General features: G+C 41.5%; 1 protein-coding gene across 1 annotated transcript in view; it reads left to right on the top strand.

The window, feature by feature from the left end:
• The window catches only part of LOC126428339 (1,5-anhydro-D-fructose reductase-like), a 33,010-nt gene extending 7,635 nt beyond the window's left edge, over positions 1 to 25,375 (top strand). The window contains exons 3-7 of the mRNA XM_050090272.1: positions 3,188 to 3,388; positions 14,665 to 14,921; positions 17,671 to 17,830; positions 25,031 to 25,128; positions 25,209 to 25,375. Of these exons, the coding sequence (XP_049946229.1) occupies positions 3,188 to 3,388; positions 14,665 to 14,921; positions 17,671 to 17,830; positions 25,031 to 25,128; positions 25,209 to 25,251 (759 nt within the window). The 3' untranslated portion in view covers positions 25,252 to 25,375. The remainder of the gene's footprint in view (positions 1 to 3,187; positions 3,389 to 14,664; positions 14,922 to 17,670; positions 17,831 to 25,030; positions 25,129 to 25,208) is intronic.
• Positions 25,376 to 26,818: the final 1,443 nt, after the last annotated feature.

The raw sequence follows: 26,818 nt of genomic DNA, 5'->3' as shown, positions 1-26,818 counted from the left end.
GTTCCACCAAAGAAATATCTATGAGTGTGGAGACATCGAGTGAAGCTACACTCCTGGAAATTGAAATAAGAACACCGTGAATTCATTGTCCCAGGAAGGGGAAACTTTATTGACACATTCCTGGGGTCAGATACATCACATGATCACACTGACAGAACCACAGGCACATAGACACAGGCAACAGAGCATGCACAATGTCGGCACTAGTACAGTGTATATCCACCTTTCGCAGCAATGCAGGCTGCTATTCTCCCATGGAGACGATCGTAGAGATGCTGGATGTAGTCCTGTGGAACGGCTTGCCATGCCATTTCCACCTGGCGCCTCAGTTGGACCAGCGTTCGTGCTTGACGTGCAGACCGCGTGAGACACTGCTTCATCCAGTCCCAAACATGCTCAATGGGGGACAGATCCGGAGATCTTGCTGGCCAGGGTAGTTGACTTACACCTTCTAGAGCACGTTGGGTGGCACGGGATACATGCGGACGTGCATTGTCCTGTTGGAACAGCAAGTTCCCTTGCCGGTCTAGGAATGGTAGAACGATGGGTTCGATGACGGCTTGGATGTACCGTGCACTATTCAGTGTCCCCTTGACGATCACCAGTGGTGTACGGCCAGTGTAGGAGATCGCTCCCCACACCATGATGCCGGGTGTTGGCCCTGTGTGCCTCGGTCGTATGCAGTCCTGATTGTGGCGCTCACCTGCACGGCGCCAAACACGCATACGACCATCATTGGCACCAAGGCAGAAGCGACTCTCATCACTGAAGACGACACGTCTCCATTCGTCCCTCCATTCACGCCTGTCGCGACACCACTGGAGGCGGGCTGCACGATGTTGGGGCGTGAGCGGAAGACGTCCTAACGGTGTGCGGGACCGTAGCCCAGCTTCATGGAGACGGTTGCGAATGGACCTCGCCGATACCCCAGGAGCAACAGTGTCCCTAATTTGCTGGGAAGTGGCGGTGCGGTCCTCTACGGCACTGCGTAGGATCCTACGGTCTTGGCGTGCATCCGTGCGTTGCTCCTGTCCGGTCCCAGGTCGACGGGCACGTGCACCTTCCGCCGACCACTGGCGACAACATTGATGTACTGTGGAGACCTCACACCCCACGTGTTGAGCAATTCGGCGGTACGCCCACCCGGCCTCCCGCATGCCCACTATACGCCCTCGCTCAAAGTCCGTCAACTGCACATACGGTTCACGTCCACGCTGTCGCGGCATGCTACCAGTGTTAAAGACTGCGATGGAGCTCCGTATGCCACGGCAAACTGGCTGACACTGACGGCGGCGGTGCACAAATGCTGCGCAGCTAGCGCCATTCGACGGCCAACACCGCGGTTCCTGGTGTGTCCGCTGTGCCGTGCGTGTGATCATTGCTTGTACAGCCCTCTCGCAGTGTCCGGAGCAAGTATGGTGGGTCTGACACACTGGTATCAATGTGTTCTTTTTTCCATTTCCAGGAGTGTATATTGTAGCACCAGTTGTAGACTTTAATGCATTGGTAGGCTACCTGAGACACTATAATGTGATTGCAAAATTGATTGCATACAAGGTCTTTACAAATTCCACATTATGCCCATGTGTGTATGCACAAAACAACCTGTAATGTTTGGATACACAAGGCATGTCAAGAAATTAAGAGTATACAATTGTTTAAAATGAAAAAGGCAACAAAATACATAAATATACACGAAACACTATTTCTCAACATAGTCACCTACATTGTCCATACATTTTTTGGGCTGAGGGATGAGCCTTCTGACAACCGGATCAAAGAAGTCTCCCGCTGCCTCTACGGCCTGCCATTTGATGGCACTCTGGACCTCATTAGCTGAAAACCTCTTTCTACTCGTAAACAACTTCAGAGAGGTGTAAAGATGAAAATCTGAACGTGTCAGATCAGTGCTGTGAGTGTGCCGGTTGATGATGTTCCCACCAGTGTCAGCCGTGTGGCGTCAGTTATTGTCAGGCAACAAGCACTCTCCTTTCATTAACAATCCGTGTCTTTTGTTCTGTGTCATCCTTCAGGTTTTCACAGTACTGTACATCATTAATTGTTTCCCCCAAGGGCAAAAATTTGATGAGGAGAGTCCCTTTACAGCCCAAAGGACAGAGGCCACATTTTTTTGGATAAAAGCAACAGTTTAGAATTTTTAAAATGATGGTGAAGTGCGGTGCTATCACTGCATCAACTGTCCTTTCATATTAGGATTGTAGTGGACCACCCGTGTTTTGTTGCCATCACCACAGAGTCAAAGAATTGTTTACTTTGAGTTCGAAGCACTTTGTGTCGATCTATGATTTGTTCCAGTACCCACCTCACACGCAATCTTCTGAGATGAAATGTTCCAGTAATGATTTTGCACTGAAGAGATCTGGATATTTCTGGAAACATTGTGTTCATCTTGTCCAGAGTCAATCAACAATAGCTGCAAATTATTCTTTGATCTTGTTCACCATCTCATCAGTCATGATTAAGGGATGCCCATTTCTTTTTCATCAAGAAAATTCCTTCTGCCACGGTTAAACTCGTGACACCACTTGTAGACATCAGTATGATTCACCACATCATTCTTGTGAACAGCTTTGATTCCATTTTTTAAAAAATCTGAAATGGTTCATTTCTATTGGCAAAAGGAAACTGAATTATGTTTCTCAACTCACAGCTGGCAGAATTCACAACAGAGATACTCATTTCAACATGACACTACAACAAGAATTTTCAGCTGATTGAGGCAAACACACGTGCATTTTATTGCTGACACTGTGAACACAGAGCTGCCAACTTTGTTGGAAAAGATCCCCGTGAGCATCAGAGGCTACTTCTACCTTCAGGACATGCCTGTATCATAAACAAAGTTCATTATCAATGTTTGTTTGCAATTAAGTCTGCTGTTCTTAAGAGAATCTACTCTACAATCTATTTGTGATGCGACATCTGACCCAAAATGTCCGCCTGCTAATATAATGGTATTGTGGTTACTGAAAATCAGAAATTTGAATGATTTAAATGATACTGCTTCATTTCAATAATTCTGACTAGATGTACTGCACAAGCCTTGGATGATCTCTCTACAGTCACTCCTCAACTCTCTTTCTCTCTTTATTATTATTTCTTGGGATTATTCAGTAAATAGAGTTCAGAACAGTTTTAATCAATCAACTTTGTTATTTAATTTCAGCTTCCATTCAATGGGAACAGAGCAGAGTCTGTGGAGAAGTACCTCAAGAAATCCCTGGAAGCACTGCAGCTGGAATACGTCGACCTGTACCTCATCCACCATCCCATAGGTCACTTAGATGTGGATGGATCTGTTTTTCCAAGAGACAAAGATGGAAAAGTTCTGCTTGACATGAATACTGATCACATCAGCCTGTGGAAGGTACAACTTTAGTATTAATAGCTGGTACTATGGGAATACTGAACCTACAGATACCACTGACCAACTTTGACCTGTGATGCTACCAAATGACAGATATAAGCGTCTTGTCAGTTCTGAGTAGGTGTAAAGTGTGCACCTCAACAAGAATGACAGTTTTTCTTATGCCACCAAATTTGCTAATTATTCCAATTCACAATAAAAGTGTCATCTTCCTATGTGACTAGAAATTGAGTTACTTTATAGGTCCATCTGTCATTAAAACCACCAGACATAATAAAGGACTAAATAAATATTGTCAGCGTTTTGTCCTACCTGCACTGGGACACATACCACATCAGTACATCACAAGTCATGTATATATTCGATTACTGTAGGTTCAATAGATTCTAATACAAATAACAGAAATGGGAATATTCCTGAATGGAGCAATATGTAAAATAAGTGAACTGACGTGTGGAGCATAAAGACGTGTAACAGGAAACATTATTCACACTAGCTTCTGAGTTGTTGATCTTTTTCTAGTAGGTGATGAGGTAGGGACACCATATGGAAAGACGCAAGGCGGTGGTGGGAGGGGGGGAGGGAGAGAGGGAGAGGGAGAGGGAGAGGGAGAGGGAGAGGGAGAGGGAGAGGGGGGGGGGAGAGAGAGAGAGAGAGAGAGAGAGAGAGAGAGAGAGAGAGAGAGAGAGAGAGAGAGATATGCCCATATAGGTGGGAAAGGAGTGGTATGGAAGGGAAAAGGTAAGATGAGGTAGTGGGAATAGGTTAGTGGATGTTTAGGCCAGGGGGATTGTGAGAGCACAGGATATGCTGGAGGGACAATTCTGACTGTGTGATGTAAGTTCCTCTCCATGGATATTGAAAAGAGTTGTGGAAAACAACATCCTTACCCCCTTTTTGAGTCATCAATCTACTGACTGGTTTGATGCAGCCCGCACACAAATTCCTCTTCTGTGCCAACTTCTTCAGCTCAGAGTAGCACTTGCAACCTACTTCCTCAGTTATTTGGAAGATGTATTCCAATCTCTGTCTTCCTCTACAGTTTTTGCCCCCTACAGCACCTTCTGGCACCATGGAAGTCATTCCCTGATGTTTCAACATACGTCCTATCATCCTGTCCCTTCTCCTTGTCATTGTTTTCCACATATTCCTTTCCCCTCTGATTCTGCACAGAGCCTCCTCATTCCTTACCTTATCAGTTCACCTAATTTTCAACATTCATCTGTGGCACCAAATCTCAAATGCTTCAATTCTCATTTGTTCTGGCTTTCCCGCAGTCCATATTTCACTACCGTATAATGCTGTGCTCCAAACATACATTCTCAGAAATTCCTTCCTCAAATTAAGGACTATGTTGCATACTAGTAGACCTCTCTGGGACAGAAATGACCTTTTTGCCATTGCTAGTCCACTTTTGATGTCCTCTTTGCTCCATCTGTCATTGGTTATAGTAGTAGAATTCCTTAACTTCACCTACTTTGTGACAACAATCCTGATGCTAAGTTTCTCACTGTTCTCATTTCTGCTCCTTATCATTAGATTCATCTTTCTTCAATTTATTCTCAATCTATGTTCAGTACTCATTAGACTGTTCAGTCCATTCAGCAAGTCATGTAATTCTTCACTTTCACTCAGTATAGCAATGTCATCAGCAAATCATACGAGGGCGGTTCAGAAAGTAACCTCCGATTGGTCACATTGCGGGTTGTGGGGGGAGTAGCGACGCCATCTGTGCGTTCACGCACTCAACAGGTCAGTCGGCATCAAGCCGTGGTCGAGTGAACGTCGTACCTGCGCTAGTTTAGTTTTTGTGGCAGTTTGAAATGTGTGCTGCAATAGAAAACCCCGCCAAATGTGAAGTGTGTGCTGTCATAAGGTTTTTTACAGCCAAAGGATATTCTGCAGCAGCTATTCATCGTGTGCTTTGTGCCGTGTACGGACCAAGAGTTATGAGTGAAGGAGTTGTCCGTGAATGGGTACGTTTATTTAAAAGTGGACGAGAAAACGTTCATGATGAAGAGAGGAGTGGTAGACCATCATTGGTGACTGACGAACTCGTTCAGACAGTTGATGCAAAAGTTCGTGAAAATCGACGTTTCTCAATGTCGGAGATATCTACTGGTTTTCCACAGATTTCTAAGACTCTCTTGTACGAGATAGTGACAGCAAGATTGGGTTACCGTAAGTTCTGTGCACGATGGGTGCCCAAAATTCTTACCGACCACCACAAAACTCAAAGAATGGCCTCTGCATTAGACTTTCTGTCACGTTATGAGGACGAAGGAGAACCATTGTTAAACAGAATCGTGACCGGTGACGAAACCTGGATTAAGTACATGAACCCTGAGACAAAAGAACAATCAAAGATGTGGGCACATTCAAATTCGCCTACCAAACCAAGAAAAGCCTTGCAAGATTTTTCTGCCAGAAAACTGATGGCAACGGTGTTTTGGGATGCCAAAGGGGTGTTGTTGGTTGAATTCATGGAACGTGGTACGACCATTAATCAAGACGTGTACTGTGAAACAATAAAAAAGTTACGACGGGCTATACAGAACAAACGCCGTTGTATGCTGACTTCCGGTATCGTTTTTTTGCACGATAACGCCCGTCCTCACTCTGCTCGCAGAACAACGGCCCTTCTTGAGTCCTTCAAGTGGGACGTTATCAACCATCCACCTTACAGCCCAGACCTGGCGCCAAGTGATTATCACCTCTTCATGCATTTGAAGAAATGGCTCGGGTCACAGCGGTTTGATGACGACGAAGAGCTCAAAGATGCGGTCACAGGCTGGCTCCAGGCACAAGCGGGTGATTTTTATGCAGAAGGAATTTCAAAGCTTGTGAAGAGATACGATAAGTGCCTCAATCGCTATGGAGACTATGTAGAAAAATAGTGCAAAGATGTAGTTGTAAGATGTATATATTAAAATATTTTTATTTAACTTGGTGTATTTTTTTAAATCAACCGGAGGTTACTTTCTGAACGGCCCTCGTATCACTGATATTCTTTCACCTTGAATTTTAATTCCACTCCTGAGCCTTACCTAATAACTGTTCAAATATCAATCTAGCCTATTTCTTTATCATTACAGAGTTCCCAATTTATGTCTTCCTTCCTTCCAGCATACACAGATATGTTTTAGAGCCTTTGGCAGGACACTCAAATCTGCTCTGTTGAACACCTGTTTCCAATCAACAAAATGTATGTACATATGTAACTTCAGCTTCTAGCATTCTTAAATGAGAGGTACTCCACTCAGAGACCATTTGAATCTTGTAGGAGAAGAAATTTTTACCACCGGTACCACACGGACTAGATGAGGCGCAGTGGTGCAAAGTTTCCAGTTGCCAGACTTTGTGCCAAAGTCCCAGATTTAGTTCCAAACCACTCCACAGTGTCTCACGAAGAGAGGCTGCATGATGCTGTCTGTGATAATCTGTCCATCAGATGGGGCATTAAGCCCGATGGCCCTCTCTGTGCTATCTGAGAGGCTTAGACCACCTGTCGGCAGCAGGTTTTGTCCTCTCCCTTGTCTCACTGTCATACGACACAAATGTTGCATCACTCTATACACACAGTCACTACAGTCACCTACACTCAACAGATACACTTAAGATAAATGAAAGGGCCAATGCTGCATAGGAGGAGAAAACACTTTCTGATTAGATGACCGAAGCTACCCTTGCAGTCTGCTAGCTGGTGATCTTGGGTGTGACTTTCTTACTTTTGAGCATGCTACGTTTTATATTCTTCAGCCATCCACTACCAGCTCGTGTTCTTTTTTCTTTCTGAATCCAGACTCATTTTTTCTTCCTAATTTTCTTAGTAGAAAAGGGTACATACAACTTTTATGATGTGGCATGTGAAAGTAATTGTGAACTGCAATGTGACATAGACCACCACAGCACAAGACACGAGAGTAACTCCTAGCTCACTCATTTGTTACATAGTTTAATTCTTAATTTCTTTGCGTGTTTTTGGTACTTGCATTGTTTAATTCATAAATTTCGGGCGTATTATAGTATTTGAGAGTTGTAGCATCGCGTTTTAGTACCTGAATAGTGTAAATTCGCGTAGTCTCCTTCCGCCGCCGAGCAGTGTCAGCAGTGCGCAAGTAGCAGCATTACTGCATTTACTAGGCAATCTTGTATTTTAATAACCGTTTAAATTTTGTCGATTTGTTTGCGCTCTCTGTAGATTAGTTCAGACGTTCTTTGCAAAACAGTTTTTAGCATGGATAGGGACTGCAACTGCTGTGTTCGGATGCAGGCTGAGTTGGCATCCCTTCGCTCCCAGCTTCAGGCAGTGTTGGCTTCGGTCACACAGCTTGAGGCTGTTGCCAATGGGCATCACTGTGGGGGTCCGGATGGGGGTTTGTCGGGGACGGCCAACTCGTCCCACGCATCCCCTGATCGGACTACGACTGTGGTTGCCCGGGATACTGCCCGCATTGAGGCTGATCCCTCACCTGTGGTAGAGTGGGAGGTCGTTTCAAGGTGTGGCAGGGGGCGAAAGACATTCCGGAGGGCTGAACGGAAAGCCTCTCCAGTTTGTCTGACGAACCGGTTTCAGGCTCTGTCTCAGGCTGATACTGATCTTCGGCCTGACATGGCTGCTTGTCCTGTTCCAGAGGTTGCCCCTCAGTCTGCAAGATCCGGGCAGTCGCAGAGGGTGGGCTTACTGGTAGTTGGGAGCTCCAACGTCAGGCGCGTAATGGGGCCCCTTAGGGAAATGGCAGCAAGAGAGGGGAAGAAAACCAATGTGCACTCCGTGTGCATACCGGGGGGAGTCATTCCAGATGTGGAAAGGGTCCTTCCGGATGCCATGAAGGGTACAGGGTGCACCCATCTGCAGGTGGTCGCTCATGTCGGCACCAATGATGTGTGTCGCTATGGATCGGAGGAAATCCTCTCTGGCTTCCGGCGGCTATCTGATTTGGTGAAGACTGCCAGTCTCGCTAGCGGGATGAAAGCAGAGCTCACCATCTGCAGCATCGTCGACAGGACTGACTGCGGACCTTTGGTACAGAGCCGAGTGGAGGGTCTGAATCAGAGGCTGAGACGGTTCTGCGACCGTGTGGGCTGCAGATTCCTCGACTTGCGCCATAGGGTGGTGGGGTTTCGGGTTCCGCTGGATAGGTCAGGAGTCCACTACACGCAACAAGCGGCTACACGGGTAGCAGGGGTTGTGTGGCGTGGGCTGGGCGGTTTTTTAGGTTAGATGGCCTTGGGCAAGTACAGAAAGGGCAACAGCCTCAACGGGTGCGGGGCAAAGTCAGGACATGCGGGGACCAAGCAGCAATCGGTATTGTAATTGTCAACTGTCGAAGCTGCGTTGGCAAAGTACCGGAACTTCAAGCACTGATAGAAAGCACCGAAGCTGAAATCGTTGTAGGTACAGAAAGCTGGCTTAAGCCAGAGATAAATTCTGCCGAAATTTTTACAAAGGTACAGACGGTGTTTAGAAAGGATAGATTGCATGCAACCGGTGGTGGAGTGTTCGTCGCTGTTAGTAGTAGTTTATCCTGTAGTGAAGTAGAAGTGGATAGTTCCTGTGAATTATTATGGGTGGAGGTTACACTAAACAACCGAACTAGGTTAATAATTGGCTCCTTTTACCGACCTCCCGACTCAGCAGCATTAGTGGCAGAACAACTGAGAGAAAATTTGGAATACATTTCACATAAATTTTCTCAGCATGTTATAGTCTTAGGTGGAGATTTCAATTTACCAGATATAGACTGGGACACTCAGATGTTTAGGACGGGTGGTAGGGACAGAGCATCGAGTGACATTATACTGAGTGCACTATCCGAAAATTACCTCGAGCAATTAAACAGAGAACCGACTCGTGGAGATAACATCTTGGACCTACTGATAACAAACAGACCCGAACTTTTCGACTCTGTATGTACAAAACAGGGAATCAGTGATCATAAGGCCGTTGCAGCATCCCTGAATATGGAAGTTAATAGGAATATAAAAAAAGGGAGGAAGGTTTATCTGTTTAGCAAGAGTAATAGAAGGCAGATTTCAGACTACCTAACAGATCAAAACGAAAATTTCTGTTCCGACACTGACAATGTTGAGTGTTTATGGAAAAAGTTCAAGGCAATCGTAAAATGCGTTTTAGACAGGTACGTGCCGAGTAAAACTGTGAGGGACGGGAAAAATCCACCGTGGTACAACAACAAAGTTAGGAAACTACTGCGAAAGCAAAGAGAGCTCCACTCCAAGTTTAAACGCAGCCAAAATCTCTCAGACAAACAGAAGCTCAACGATGTCAAAGTTAGCGTAAGGAGGGCTATGCGTGAAGCGTTCATTGAATTCGAAAGTAAAATTCTATGTACCGACTTGACAGAAAATCCTAGGAAGTTCTGGTCTTACGTTAAATCAGTAAGTGGCTCGAAACAGCATATCGAGACACTACGGGATGATGATGGCATTGAAACAGAGGATGACACGCGTAAAGCTGAAATACTAAACACCTTTTTCCAAAGCTGTTTCACAGAGGAAGACCGCACTGCAGTTCCTTCTCTAAATCCTCGCACAAACGAAAAAATGGCTGACATCGAAATAAGTGTCCAAGGAATAGAAAAGCAACTGGAATCACTCAATAGAGGAAAGTCCACTGGACCTGACGGGATACCAATTCGTTTCTACACAGAGTACGCGAAAGAACTTGCCCCCCTTCTAACAGCCGTGTACCGCAAGTCTCTAGAGGAACGGAGGGTTCCAAATGATTGGAAAAGAGCACAGATAGTCCCAGTCTTCAAGAAGGGTCGTCGAGCAGATGCGCAAAACTATAGACCTATATCTCTTACGTCGATCTCTTGTAGAATTTTAGAACATGTTTTTTGCTCGCGTATCATGTCATTTCTGGAAACCCAGAATCTACTATGTAGGAATCAACATGGATTCCGGAAACAGCGATCGTGTGAGACCCAACTCGCCTTATTTGTTCATGAGACCCAGAAAATATTAGATACAGGCTCCCAGGTAGATGCTATTTTTCTTGACTTCCGGAAGGCGTTCGATACAGTTCCGCACTGTCGCCTGATAAACAAAGTAAGAGCCTACGGAATATCAGACCAGCTGTGCGGCTGGATTGAAGAGTTTTTAGCAAACAGAACACAGCATGTTGTTATCAATGGAGAGACGTCTACAGACGTTAAAGTAACCTCTGGCGTGCCACAGGGGAGTGTTATGGGACCATTGCTTTTCACAATATATATAAATGACCTAGTAGATAGTGTCGGAAGTTCCATGCGGCTTTTCGCGGATGATGCTGTAGTATACAGAGAAGTTGCAGCATTAGAAAATTGTAGCGAACTACAGGAAGATCTGCAGCGGATAGGCACTTGGTGCAGGGAGTGGCAACTGACCCTTAACATAGACAAATGTAATGTATTGCGAATACATAGAAAGAAGGATCCTTTATTGTATGATTATATGATAGCGGGACAAACATTGGTAGCAGTTACTTCTGTAAAATATCTGGGAGTGTGCGTACGGAACGATTTGAAGTGGAATGATCATATAAAATTAATTGTTGGTAAGGCGGGTACCAGGTTGAGATTCATTGGGAGAGTGCTTAGAAAATGTAGTCCATCAACAAAGGAGGTGGCTTACAAAACACTCGTTCGACCTATACTTGAGTATTGCTCATCAGTGTGGGATCCGTACCAGGTCGGGTTGACGGAGGAGATAGAGAAGATCCAAAGAAGAGCGGCGCGTTTTGTCACCGGGTTATTTGGTAACCGTGATAGCGTTACGGAGATGTTTAATAAACTCAAGTGGCAGACTCTGCAAGAGAGGCGCTCTGCATCGCGGTGTAGCTTGCTCGCCAGGTTTCGAGAGGGTGCGTTTCTGGATGAGGTATCGAATATATTGCTTCCCCCTACTTATACCTCCCGAGGAGATCACGAATGTAAAATTAGAGAGATTAGAGCGCGCACGGAGGCTTTCAGACAGTCGTTCTTCCCGCGAACCATACGCGACTGGAACAGGAAAGGGAGGTAATGACAGTGGCACGTAAAGTGCCCTCCGCCACACACCGTTGGGTGGCTTGCGGAGTATCAATGTAGATGTAGATGTAGATGTAAGTTACTTCCTTGTCCGCAGTTAAGACTGGAGCCCCTCTGGTGGTAAGACATTCAAGTGGCTCCCATCTAACATAAAGCAAAAAATTGGGAACCTCTACCAGCTCAAAAGAGCATTTCTATAAATTCCCTCTGTACCTTGATTCACAGACTTAAAAGTTCTGTTAGCTATGTGACATCTAGCAGAGCTTTATTACAAAGCTGCTTGCCAAGTAAGAATGTACTGTAAAACAGGCTTTGTGTCTATAGATGTAAAAATATTTTCTTTGAAAAATTACATTGTAATCAAGTAAATATTAAGCTACTAACAGCACATAAACACCAGCTATATAGTACAACTGAGGAGGCAGCAGCTTCCTTACCAATTTATTTGATTAAATTTAGATGACATAAGTGTGAAAAGCATTAAGCAGTATACTGATAGTTGTTGTCAACACAGTATACACATAAAGTTTCTATGATATCTTTGTCTCACGTACACTTGACTGCTTCCACATCCCAAAAGGTTTTCTTTCTCAATACAATCTATGAAATATCGCAAAGGAATGAATGAATGAATTAATTAATGAGTACAATCTTTATACTCTTTGAGATAATAGTGATGCAAAATCGTTCCATAATTGTAATAAAGGATATTAAACACCAATAAAAACTGTTAAGAGACATGTGTGATGGTAAGAGGACAAAATTTAAAAAGTTTCAACAAAGAGGCAAGAAATCAAAATGAGGAAAATTATGTCAGATATTTGGATACAGAGTATGGGATCTGTGTGCTGGCTCTAAGTATTAGAGGAACTATAACAGTATTCAGTTCCTAGTGAATGAGACAGAAACTGACATTGAGGATACCAAAGCAAAAGCTGAAATGCTTAACTCCATTTTGAAATGTACCTCTACAAGGGAAAACCCAGGAGACTTGCATCAATTTAATCCTTGTACTATTCAAAATATGAATGAAGTGAGTATTAGTATCAGTGGTGTTGAGGCACAGCTGAAATCATTAAAATTAAATAAAGCTCCAGACCCGATGGAATCCCTGTCAGATTCTATACTGTATTTGCAGCTAAGTTAACCCCTCTTCTAGCTATAATCTGTTGTACATCGCTTGAAGAAAAAACCGTACCCAGATCCTGGAAAAAGGCACAGGTCACACTCGTCTGCAAGAAGGGTAGTAGAAGTGATCCACAAAACTACTGCCCAATATCCTTGACATAGATTTGTTGTAGAATCCTAGAACATATTCTGAGCTAAAACATAATGAGGTATCTTGAACAGAATGACCTACTCAGTGCCAGCCAGCAGGAATTTTGAACACATCGGTCACGTGAAACCCAACTTGCACTTTTCTTACATGACACACTGAAAGCTTTGGATCAAGGCAACCAGATACAAGTAGTAGTTCTTAATTTCTGTAAAGCATTTGACTCAGTATCCCACCTATACTCATTGACAAAAGTATGATCACATGGGGTATCAAGCAAAATTTTTTACTAGGTTGGGGATATTTTGGTAGGGTGCACACAGCATGTTATCTTGGATGGAGACTTACCATCAGATGTAGAAGTAGCTTCAGATATGCCCCAGAAAGTAAGATTGGACCCTTGCTGCTAATGTCATATATTAATGACCTTTCAGACAATGTTAATAGTACACTCAGACTTTTTGCAGACAATGCAGTTATCAATAATGTAGTACTGTCTGATAGCAACTTGCTCTAAATGTTCAGAAATGCAAAAATTTTGCACCTCACAAAACAAAAAAATGTAGTATCCTACGACTATAATATCGGCAAGTCACTTCTGGAATCGGTCAACTCGTACAAATACCCGAGTATAACAATTTGTAGGGATATGAAATGGAACAATCACATAGGTTCAGTTGTGGGTAGAGCAGGTGGTAGATTTCAGTTTATTGGTAGAATACTGGGGAAGTGAATCAGTCTACAAAGGAGACTGCTTACAAATCACTCGTGCGACTGGTTCTACAGTATTGCTCAAGTGTGTGGGATCCGTGCCAGATAGAACTACCAGGAGATATTGAACATATACAGAGAAAGGCAGTCTGAATGGTCAAAGGTTTGCTTAATCTGTGGGAGGGTGTCACAGAGATACTGAAGAAACTCAACTGGAAGATTCTTGAAGATAGATGTAAACTATCCTGAGGAAGTCTATTACCAAAGTTTTAAGAACCGGCTTTAAATGACTGCTCTAGGAATATACCAAAACTGCCTGCATGTCACTCACGTAGGGATTGTGAGGACAAGATTAGAGTAATTACTGCACGCACAGAGGCAATCAAACAATCATTCTTCCCACACTCCCTATGTGAATGGAACAGGAAGAAACCTAATAACTGGTACAATGGGACGTACCCTCTGCCACGCCCCTCATGGTGGTTTGCAGAGTACAGATGCAGATGTAGAAAGAAATGGCTGCACTCTTATGTAAGTCGGCCAGAGCAGAAATCCAAATGAGTGGCCCGTGGTCAGACCTAAATGCAGGTAGAGATTCAGTGCCACTACAGTCTAATAACCCACAACAATCCCCCCCTCCTTCCTCCCCTCCCTCCCCCCCTTACCTCACAAAACTGTAGCTAGAGATGTACTTATTAAAATTGTGTCGAACTGGACAGTTCCATCAGAGCCACTGTGGATGGACAGAATGGAGGAATTGTTTGAAAGAAAAAGAGATAGATAAAGAGAGAGGGTGGGGGTGAGGTGTTGAGTGGAGGGGAGAACACTACCATCTAAGTGTACTGTGTGAACAGAATTCGTCTGGTCTCTGAACCGTGTCACACTGCAGCACCAGCAGCTCGGCCACGACCCACTGTAACTGTCAACGGCACGGGGTGCCCGTCTCCTCGGTACACACATTCCGGCTGAAGTTCCATTTCAGTTGTCGGCCACCGGGCTTGTACGGGGTGCGACTCGGGCCCGAGTTGTCGCCGCGTGCCATAGCTGTAGTGAACGAGAGGTGTCTCACACTCAATTTCTATAAGTATGAAGAAAATTAAAGAGGTCCACCCTGTAAGATCTCCTCATCAATGTTTTGAAATGATGCAGCACAATTCCCAATAGGATTTTATTAAAAGCTTTTTTTCCTAGATTTCTCTTTTCGTGACCGTTTCGTACTTTCACGCGCTCTGGGAACAATTGACCTTTTTGTGTTCCAGGCTATGGAGGCACAAGTGGACTCGGGCCGAGCGCTCTCCATCGGGCTGTCCAACTTCAACTCGAGGCAGGTGAAGCGCATCTGGCAGGCGGCGCGCATTCCTCCGGCCAACCTGCAGGTGGAGCTGCACGTCTACTTCCGGCAGCGCGAGCTGGCCGCCTTCTGCCGCGCCCTCGACGTCACCGTCTGTGCTTACGCCCCCCTCGGCTCCCCGGGGAGGGTCGACTTTGAACGGAAACGCGGCAGAGACACCAGCAAGTGAGGCTGTGATGTAACGACTCCCTAGTGCTTCTCCTGTACCTCACACTATCGAATTCATTGTTTTAAAAGCCACTCCCACCAATAGGGCGTTCACTAAATGCTTTCCGCCTACCAGAACCACACTTTGGAAATAGCTCATTTACAGAATATGCCATACTTTACAATATCCACGAAATTATTTGCCCAGTCACATCTGAGGACATTACTCACCTGGACAGAGACCAATTGTAATCTACATTATGAAACACATAATGTGTACAGGTCAGGTTTAGACAGTTTCCAACTATTGGCAGAACAGGTGAAGCTGCAATTTCAGCAGACGGTTTTTCCACTGTAAAAAAAAAATAGGAACCATTCTATTCTGCCGTGAATCCACACGTGTGAAATAGAAGAGGTGTAAGCACGTGTGTGTAAAATGCAGTATTTTGAGTGGTCTTCCTACTCGTTACTGTTTTCACTTGCAGGCAGCAGACAAGAAACAGGTTAGCTGTTGTGGACATTTGGATGTTTACACAAGAAAATATAAGCATGCTCATTGAGGCATACAGCAAGGAAATGAGTCTGTATCATCATATAGATATGCTGTACAATAATAAGGTACACCTGCAAATGTTTAATTCTAAGTTTAAATGTTTCATGTAAATGTGCACAGAATTTTACTTGCATTGTGTGAAGATATCACCTCAAGTGGGGAAAGTACCACATGTGTTTGATTTGACTGCATCTTTTGTATTATTTCAGCATGCCAGGGAGGACAGTGTCACAGTCAAACATAATACATATTAGACTGCCATAGTTTTGAGAGGAAAGCCATAAGAATCAGAGCAGCTGTGAAGGCCACAACCAGTGAGGACTGTAAAAGCCGTTTTGGACGAATCCCATCACGTACAATCGACAAGGCAGTGCTATTCTGATGAAGTTCTTAAAGTCCTGTTGATCTTTGGGTCCCAATACCTTTTTTAGCAGGGAGTATATGTTCCTGCCTTCATCTCTTCTTCACAGCCAGGGTCGAACCCAATTTCTACTCCTCGCATTACGTCACATTCTGCTCTTCTTCTAACGTCCAAGGCAGACACTGTTACAGCAAATGTTGCATAATTACATCATGTATAAAATGCTTTGTAATGTAAATATAGATAATCATTTCCTTGCACCAGCTTGACATAAAACAAACACATTACTCCATAACTCTAAATAATAGTAACAATTTCATTATAGCTGCACACAATAACAAAATGCTTAATAAATACAAAGCTAGACATCTCAGAAATTTCAATATGTGTAAATAGCAGCTTTACAAGAATATCAACTTTTAGACTCAACAACGTAAATGAGCCATCGGTTTTGAATATGGACCTTTGCAGCACTGGTGCAGACTTACACAGTAAGTGCATCACATAATAGGGCAAACAAGAAAGTTGGCAGTTCCAGACACACACGCTCGGAATGCCGGTGCAGATGTACACGACAGGTGTTCCGTGTAATATCGGCTTAGTGACTATCCCAGACCTTCGTACCAGTTCTAGGTTGCCTATCTAACAGCTTCCATGGGCAACAAAAATTTGATTTTCAATATTTTGCATAATTATTGGCAGAATTTAAACATTTTAAATTCTGACATAATCCAAAGCTTAATAAACTTAAGTTTAAATTTCAGCACAGTGAGGCAAGGACTACAGTTAGAAACTGTGTGTCTGTCTCAAAGCAGCATCACCTCAACTTTATTCATTGAGTATTTCAGAATGAGGGCACTTAGCGACTTCAGATGTACTTTTCACATTGTTTCTAAGGTTAATTCACTGACATTCCCCACAAAATTAGGAAAAGAAAAATGTTTATCACTTACTACATTTTCACTGTTCATGCAATAAAACTTTGGCACCAGCCAAAACATTTTAATTTTACTTCTTTACTACCAACTCAATCTGCAACACAGTTTGCAGACGGTATCCACATATGCCACTGAATATACCTTCAATATCATAGTTTGACAATTCGGAAGACATGACATCATAAACGTTGAGATGTAAGAAAAACTTGCTCCTCCTTAAAATGGAGTGTAAATTACCCAGACCATATTCATGCAGTATTTCATAATAAGAGAAAATAGCAGCTTCCAACAAACTCTCTTGTAACATGCTTAACACCAAATATTTAACACATTAACTCACTTGTAAAGTAATCAATATTATGAAAAGGGTAATTACTACTCATCATATGGTGGAGATGCTGAGTAACTGGGTGAGGTAATGAGGGATAGCAGGGTAGGGGTGGGGATGGTGGATGGGAAAGTGCTGCTGGGGAACAAGAAGGAATGAGGTAGGGAGGAGGTAGAGCAACTTTGATTTTGCCTGACAGTTTGTAAAGTAATCAGACATTTGAAGCTGTTTTATATGTGGGAGCAATAGTACTACCTGTTTATTTCACACATTCTTTTATTTTTTTAAATGTCAATGCTACTAGCTAACTGTTCTGTTATGAGTACGGCTACCATCTAACAACAACCTGAAAAACTGTAAACAAGTCTGACCAAAAACTTTTGCAGAACAATAAGAACTTTGTGTCTTTTTCCCTTTTGGAATTAAAAATTGTAATTCCTATCCATTTAAAAGCTCTTGACTCATAACTTGTATACAGACAAACTGTTGTCAGATTGTTACTACAAATCCTCCCATCAGAAATACTACATAAAGAAGAATGTGTGGCGACCCTTTCCTCTGACGTCTTCCCTTCCACCTGCTCGCAGAATCGTGCAGCTGAACCCCATGTCGGACCCTACCGTAGTGGACATCGCGCAGCGACACGGCAAGACTCCTGCCCAGGTGCTGCTGCGCCACCTCGTGCAGCACGGGATAGGCGTCATCCCGAAGAGTGTCAACCCGGAGCGTATCCGACAGAACTTTGATGTAAGTACACACGCTGGGTCATTGTTTCATTAGTGATACAAATAACAATTTTTGTATAAAAAGCTGAGTTGTGTTCACCTGTTTCCCTCAGTATTAACAATTATTACCCTTATTTTGTTATTTATTTCCATTTGTGTAATATAAATGACACAGTCCACACAAGAACAAAGGATTTTGCAATTGTGGGGTGGCCTGACAATAATGTACGACTTAATTATGACAAAATTCTCTTTGGTAACATACCTAACAAGTAAAATACTCTGCAATTTGGATTTCTGGACAAAGACTTATCAGGAGAATGTTGTCACTGGGAAAGAAAGACTGGCATTAGACAAATCAAGAGCAGGTAAATGAAGCAGGTAAATGAGAGAAAATGAAAAACGGTAGGTTTAAGTGAGGTATTAGTGAAATGAGAAATTAGTGAAGTGCAGTGGCAGGAGGAACAAGATTTCTGGGTACGTAAGGACACAAAATCAAACACGTATTACACAGACGTGGGTCTAATAGTGAATAAGAGAATACGAATGTGGAGGAACTGCTATGAACCGCATGATGAATGCATTATTGTACTCAAGATAGATGCATAGCCAACACAAACCATAGTAACATAAGTTTATATCCCTACTACCTCTGCAGATAATTGAGAGATTGAAATAATGCATGATGAGACATAAGAAATGACTCATATAGTCAAGGAAGACAAAACTAATGAGCACGTGATAAAGTGAAGTGAGCTGAAATCTGCAATTGAAATTAAAATTAATTTTCTTATAGATGGCAAAGGAAATGAAAGAGGAACTGAATGGAATGGGTAGTGTTTTAAATACAGGTTATAAGATGAGCATAAAACAATCAAAATAAGATTAATGGAATGTAGTTGAATTAAAGCAGTAATTATGAAAGTGAATTTAAAAATGCTGGTAAGCATCATAAGCAATACACATCCAGATGCTACTGAATCCTTTTCTGTACCTCATGATGTATTTTGGGCATAGTCCATCATCAGATAATCAGATGATCTCATGAAAAATAATAAAGAGAACTGCAAATAATGATATTACACAAGAAGTGAGATCTCTATTGAAAAAAATTGTGCACGAGTTTGGAAAACATAAGTACATACCATCCACGATGATTACATTCATTGACAAGGACAATGAATAATATCTGTACAAAGGTCAAGCAAAACATGTGTTGTTGTATACAAGAAATAGACCTAATCAGCAGCTGATTACAGTTATAGTGTCAGATCACCACTAACAAAGTCATAACGTAAGCTTGTATGGCTAGAGGGCAGCACTCCTGAAGACGTGTAAAACAGAAATATTAATATAAAATAATAACAACTCAGTCAGTACTAATGTGCAAGAATGTCATTTGTAAAGTACAGTACAATAGTACAAGAAATACTATTTACAACACCATCATACAGAACCACATTCGGTGTGATTTGTTCATAGTTTCAACAGAGTGCATCACACTTAATGCAATGTTAATTAAAATAATTATTTTTCAATAAAACAAAATTAATTAATTTGTTTTTACTAGTACAACTGTGAAAGAGGTTCAACAGTAAAACACAGTGCAACAGTATAGGTTTCATCAAACAAAAATACTGTTAATGTCATCTTTGCATTTGCAAATCTGACTTATGAAAAACAATTCACTAACAAAATTACACATGGTCATTAAGAATTCCATAAAACATACAAAGTTGAACAAAAGAGTGGCCAGGTAGGGGTTCATTTTTTTTTCTTTTTCTTCTTCTTCTTCTTCTTCTCTTTTTTTTTTTTTTTTTTTTTTGACCCGCAAGTAAATCATTGAAAAAATCAAAGAAACACCAATGACCACTTGAGATCTGCTCATTTTTTATAAGTCCTGGGTGATAACTCACATATATTTCAATTTCTTCGAAAATGTCCAGCACTATTCTTTTAATACCAACAGGCAAAACGGACATGTCATCTTCAATGTTTTTAAGCTGATATCAGTTCTCCTTCAAATGATATCCCAATGCACATCCACTACTTACAAACTGCATCCATGTTCATGAAATAGTTCTAAGCCTTGTTGTACCAATTTAACCAGTTTATTTTTCATTCAAAACCCCATCATAACGTTATATTTGCACAAATATAACATTTTCACTTCTCTTTATTGTTTGTCACAAATATAGCATTTTCACTTCTCTTTATTGTTTGTCACCAGATCATCTGATGATGGTCTATGCCTGAAGCATGTTATGAGCATAACAATGGATTTGATACCACCTGAATCTATATTACTTATGTGACTTACCAGCATTTTTAAATTCACTTTCATAGTTACTATAATTATGGTCCACAACTCCAACAGGACTTCAGGTCTAATTTACATTGAACTGAATCAGGAAACAGTGAAAGAATTACTTTAGTAAATGAGACACTAAAAGTAATTGACGAGTTCAGCAATTTGGGGAGCAAAAAAACTGATGATGGCCAAAGTAGAGAGTATGTAAAATGCAGACTGTCAATAGAAAAAAGTGTGTTTCTGAAAGACAAAAAGTTACTAACCCAAGATATAATTTAAGATGTTAGGAAACCTTTTCCAAAGGTATCTGTCTGGAGTGTAGCCTCACAGGGAAGTGAAATTTGGACATTAAACAGTTCAGCTGTGAAGAGAATAAAAGCTTTTAAAATGTGTTGCTACAGAAGAAAGCTGAATATTACATGGGTAGATTAAATAATTAATTAATTGAGGAAAAAAGTAAATTTATGGCACAGCTTCACTAATGGTTGGTTGAGGTCGATACAACATATCCCGACTCATTGAGGAATCGTCAGTTTAACAATGGTGGGAAGTGCAGAGGGCAAAAGCCCTCTCCTGGAATCTGTGGAAGACTTTTACAATTTCAAAATTCACAAATGTTTCTAGAACCAACTCCCTCTTATTCTGCTCAACTGCATGCAGGAGTAAACAATGGCTTTAGTAAATGCTATGCTGTTTGGTAATAAAGTTGTTCACAGGCAGTTAGACCAGGTCTTATCACGGCGGTGGTTTTGGCACCATTTCACAATCCTGAAGGGATGTGAACCTTTGGAGAACACTGCCAAAATAAAATAACTGATCTTTCTGCTGTCCCTTTAAGGAGCAACAGAAAGGGCTAGTTCCAACACCTAGCATTTGGCTGGATTATATCTGTGTTCTCAATTCCTTCAAGAACAGCTCTTTTGCTTCCACACCCATTAATCTCAACAGTAGGTTTGTGCTTGCCCTGTCGAAGCTTGCTGAGACTTCACTGAGTGTTTCACAATAGAGCTACGGTGTACAATAAGAACAACACATTCGCGCTCTTATGTACTTCATCTGCAGGCCCAAATACAGAAAAAATAAAATTTCTGCACTCAACATGAGGAAAAAATGGTGAAAAATTGAGGTAAAAGGGGTAATTGGACCTACGTTTTTACTACACACTTCTGAAGCTATGTGGAGTGCAACCATGTGCAACATCTGGCCACTGAATTATAAGTTCTGTGGTCCAGTTGTGACGTCTACAGAATAATGTGGCAAACCGAGGAGGCAAAGGCTAATTTGGTTGAGTCCTTGATGGGTTTCTACCAACCAATCTGAAAGTTGTTTCTGGCATTTCCTACATCCACATTCATATTAGTAACATAAAAAAATGAATCTACCAATAAAATACTAACTAGATCACTTAATTGCTTGACCCCTTAACCTACAACCACATGTGAGACTCATAGTTCAGTATTCAGGTAAAAGGTGGTTATTATGAGCCTGGCCCCTGGTATGTCAGTCAGGCGAAATGTAAACTTAATGTGCCTGGCGCGCAGTTTGATAGTCGTGACTTGCAATGTGGTCCGCCACACACAGCACGGGTCATGCTAGTGAAATTATCATTATATCTTTGTATCTCACTTAGTTACACATTATTCTCAGTCACATTTGCGTGCTGAAATATATTTCTTTAATATTAGGAATGTATCTCCACAAGATGTTTTCATAATGTAAATGTCACGACGAGAACAGTGAGCATTATGTCGATACTTGTGTTGCTGACAGCGGCGGTGGTGACATCACACACCCTGTACGACAAGACTGTGGGCGATTAGTTATTGAGGATGACACTGCTGATTAAGATCGACTATCAGAGCCTTGAATCTGGAAAGGAATACAAACCAGTTCAAAAATCTGTAACCATACAATGACTTCTGGCATAAGGAAAGGCAACCTTATGTCAGGTGGAGTAAATAAAAGAGAACTAGATGTACTTAATATAATATTTGATAATATGTTCTGGGACTAATAGCTGAATCATTAATTAAGAATATATCAAAACCAGATTTTAAAGAATGAGGACTAGCATTGAACAGAGATTTTCTAGAGAGACAGCAAGCATAACGCTGCACCCAAAGAGCCATGTCATCCATTATTTAGAAAACTTAAACTATTAACTCTGCCATCCCTATACATATATAAGATTATTATATTTTTGTACATCAACATGAATTATTTGAGGGGAACCATTTTGTCCACACATGTAACATAGAAACAATGAAAATTTTATGCTCCTCACCCACCGCCTCAGACTGTATGCCCAGGGACCTCAATACATGCAAATGAAAATTTGTAATAAATTGAAAGGGAACAAGTTGATGCAGCTGAATTTAGATCCACTTAAAAGAAAGCTATATGAAGTACTGACAATGAAATGTTATTACTAAGTGTATAAATTCATACAGGGCAAACTGGAAATTTGAGCTGGATGCAATGTGTTACATATTCCAAGAAATATCCTTATAGTGTTATTATTTACTGTAGTGCTATTATTTATCGATGTAAAAATCATTGTAGCTGTACAGGGTGTTTATAAATGAATATCAGGGTTTTAACGCTTTATAATATTTATTACATTAAACTTACAGTTATAAATGATATGCCAAAAGAAAGAGCAACTCAAACAGTTTTACCAAGAACCTTATAAATGTTCACTGGCATAGCGAAGTACACGATCGGTTGAACTTCACTCTACCCGAGCGCTGGAGAGGCCGCAAGGGGCCCAATGACATGGCTCGCTTTGCATGGCCTCCACGATCACCCGACCTAACACCGTGCGATTTTTTCTTCGGTGCTTCACCGAGGATCGTGTGTACGTGCCTCCGCTACCAGCAGACCTCCCTGAATTAAGAAACCGGATTGAAGCAGCTGTTGCTACAATCACTGAAGACACACTTATCAACATTTGGGAAGAACTCGGCTATAGACTTGATGTGTGCCGTGTGACAAATGGTGCTCACATTGAACATTTATAAAGTTCTTGGTAAAACTGTTTGAGTTGCTCTTTCATTTGACATTTCATTTATAATTGTTAGTTTAATATAATAAATATTATAAAGCATTAAAACCCCAATATTCATTTATAGACACCCTGTATTATAAATTTTTGGCACATCTTCTGTATGCAAACCAATTGGATTGCAAATGTACGTCATGAGATGAATAAAACACAATTCGCCCATTATCCTAAATATATTGAACCAACAGCTTCAAAATTGAGGCTACTGAGTCACCACAAAATTTGCACAAAAAATAAAAAAAGATAGTGAAACAATGTGGGAGTGCAAGAGATATGAAGTTTCATTACATGTGGCTGTATCAATATCACACCATTGAGGATTGTTGATTTGTGTTGTTGTGTTTTGTAAAAGTGCTAATTATGTGAATTGTGAATGTATTCAGAAATCGGACATAAACGATATAGATTTATAGTATACTGTACTGATTGATAATAAACATTTTGTGGTGTTTCTAACACAATTATTACACAAGGTTGTAATTAATTATCAAATATTTCATAAAATTAAACCAGCTGGATCTTACACACGTACTTACATTCCATAACTCATGCACAACTGGTACAATGTTGGACCCATTTGCCAAACCACGGAATGGCTCGAAGGTGGGAGATCGTGTTTACATTTTGAGCCCAGGCTATCAGAACCTAAACCGCAGATTAAGGGGACAAGATCCAATAAGTTTGTGTACTTCCTGTCACTTTTATTTCTTGGTGCATGGCATGATCTCAAGCACAATTCATCAGTCCTATCAAAAACTGAACTTTTGCTCTGCTGAATTTCTGTGGATGCCCATGGTGTGAAGCATGTGTAGGTAAAACTGTAGAGCGAGACTGAGGGGTGAATACAGTAAACAGACTCAAGTGGATATAGGTTGCATCAAATTATTTGGAGATGAAGAGGCTTGCACAGATAGAGCAGAGTGAAGAGAGGCATCAAACCAGTCTTGGACTGAAGGCTACAACAACAAATCTCATAGTTGTACTTTTAATACTGTCCTTTGGCAAAATGTATGCTGTTACAAGTGCCATCTTAATGTATGTGTGTCTAAAGTAGCTTTGAGCAGATCTGAAAAATAGTCTCTCAAATCAGATTCATTCCTGATATCTAGTGGTTCGAAGGGAACTGGTTTGGAAGGTTTTGTTCATCTTAATTGATGTTTGTGTGAGTCTATGGCTGAAATAATACAGGAAGACAATGAATGATTCTCTCACACCACAGTTCTCACACCACAGTTCATTCTTTTTTATTAGTCAAAATGACCAGTTTTGAGGTTGTCAATTACATTACCAAATGTTACATTAAGTATTATGTTTGACAGTCAAAAATCATACAGACAGATACAATGAAGCTGGTTGTGGTTTATTTATATGTCAAGACGCTGTGTCACCCAGAATCCCCATTGACGGCTACAGGAGGCCTCATTCAGTTGTTACTTGCACTCTGGCAAATGAGAGTGTAGGCAAAACCCAATTGAAGACCAAGGGACTACATTCAGTGTTTGTCGTTTCCTTCCCAGTTTTGAATATTGTTCTCCATTTTTCTCTCCTCCTCTCAAGTGAGAGACTGAAAGGAATTACAGGTACTCACTGTCCTGTCCATCTCCCGGTCGTTACAGGTAGCACACTCGCTCAGACTGAATGAGGATTTTCGAAGAGACCTCGCCCAGAATTAAACTAGGGTAATTAACAGAAATCTGAACTCACCACTGCTCGGCACGAGTCCCGTGTCTCGACCACTTTGCTTCCGGTGTACCTGTTGCTAAAATTGTTCCCAGTTTTCTATAACAGGTGGCTCCTTTCATCATCTGTGCTTCTCAGTCATATTTCAGATAATATAAAACTTTCAGGTGTTCGATTTTGAGCTGACACCGGAGGATATGGAGAAACTGGACGCGCTCGACAGGGGCCCGAAGGGACGGATGTTCGGCACTGTTGCCGATCCAGAGTAAGTGTTTTTCTTCACTCTGAATAGACTGTCAGATTCGTAAATGCATCATTATCGATTGACCGTTACCTGTGTTTCAGCCGAATGAGACATCCAGAATACCCATACAAGGAGCGCTATTAGAACAACAGAGGCTGCTTTACACCATTTACTTTCGAGACTTGGACAAGATGTAGGTGATAGTAACTCTGGACACTCATCTTTGAGTTGTATCTATAAACACATAATTTACTATTACACTTTTATAATTCACCTGAATACGTAATAATTATTTAATGGTAAAAATAAAGGAACAAGAAATACCCTTTGCTTCATTTTCCATGTAGTAACTGCACTTTTTGATGGGAATAGAATGAAGGAAACCTAGATGCTTTTCAGTACATTAATCCTGGTGCATTTATTTGATCCCTGTGCTAAAACTGATACTGAAGGATACTGTTGCGTGTCTTTTTTGCTTTACCTGTTAGATTCTTGGGGTAAGTCATCTGCTGGAATTGTGTAGGCTGCAATATTTAATTTCCTTTTAAAGAAACTAGTCTTCTTCCTCTGCTGCATCAGCAATTTCTGCCAGAAAATGGCACAGTTAGTTCCCCATCTGTCATTCAGCTTTAACTCACTGCAGTTAATCGACGTGGCAGAGACTCGACCGAAGATTGCGATACTCGATTTCCCAGTTACAGAGTGTGACAGAGGACAATGCGTATCGAGTGTTGTCTGTCGTACGTGGTATTTGTTTGACTGCTGTTGCAGAATGGTTTCTGTCATCAGGAATAGTGATAGGTTTTAAAGTACATTGGATTTTGCATGTGATCAACTAATACATTTCTTTGTTTTATTTGGAAATTGATGCATATCACTTTCCTTTATACGTTCATCAGGTTTATTAATATCAAACCAGGTTTTCAGATATAGAATTGTGATTTTAAAACTATATAATAGTTATTAACTCGGATTCATGTTTGTAAAAAATACAAAAAATGAAAAAACAAATAAAACCTTTGTTCTACAACTGTTCAATATAAACACCATTTGCCAGTTGATATATGACAGTTATTTCCAGACATTCATCAGTGTGTGTGACAGTAAATGGTGCAGCAAATGTCTCAATAGTTTCCCTAAGGGCAGGAAGGTCAGCTAGTGACGGAGGCACGCACACGCATACCCACATAAGTATCTCCAAAAATCCTCAGGCTGGAATGACACATCAGATTTTATGAAAACAGTGACAAAAGAGCTGAGTCACTCAGTCCCCTCTAGCTGTGGGAAATAATGTCATTCACTTAACGACATATGGGGTGTAGTGTAACAGTATGGAATTATACAACTTGATTGCTTGTAAAATTCTCCAGTTTGTGTTACTGTCAAGAGAAGACCCACAGCTGTAAGATATCAAGATAGACAATTCGAGTCACATTTGCTACAGTGAATAAGAATGGCTCAAAAATTTCTCTCCACTACATGAAACAAAATGCATTAAATATTGGGAAGTTTCATTTGCATCACAATACCACATTGGACTGTGGCTGTGACCTCACCAAAAACCTCAGTTGTGGGGACTGACTGATGGTGGTGCTGGGAATGTAAAGCTGGAAGGTGTAAATCTGGTTGTGAGTGATGGTTAACCAAATGAATACAACTATGAAATAAAGGTAATGGCAACAGACTGATGTGCACTACAGAATAAGACAAA

The sequence above is a fragment of the Schistocerca serialis genome, chromosome 12, assembly GCF_023864345.2.
Source record: "Schistocerca serialis cubense isolate TAMUIC-IGC-003099 chromosome 12, iqSchSeri2.2, whole genome shotgun sequence".
In the NCBI taxonomy this organism is placed as follows: Eukaryota; Metazoa; Arthropoda; class Insecta; order Orthoptera; family Acrididae; genus Schistocerca; species Schistocerca serialis.
This window is presented reverse-complemented; position numbering and strand designations above follow the sequence as displayed.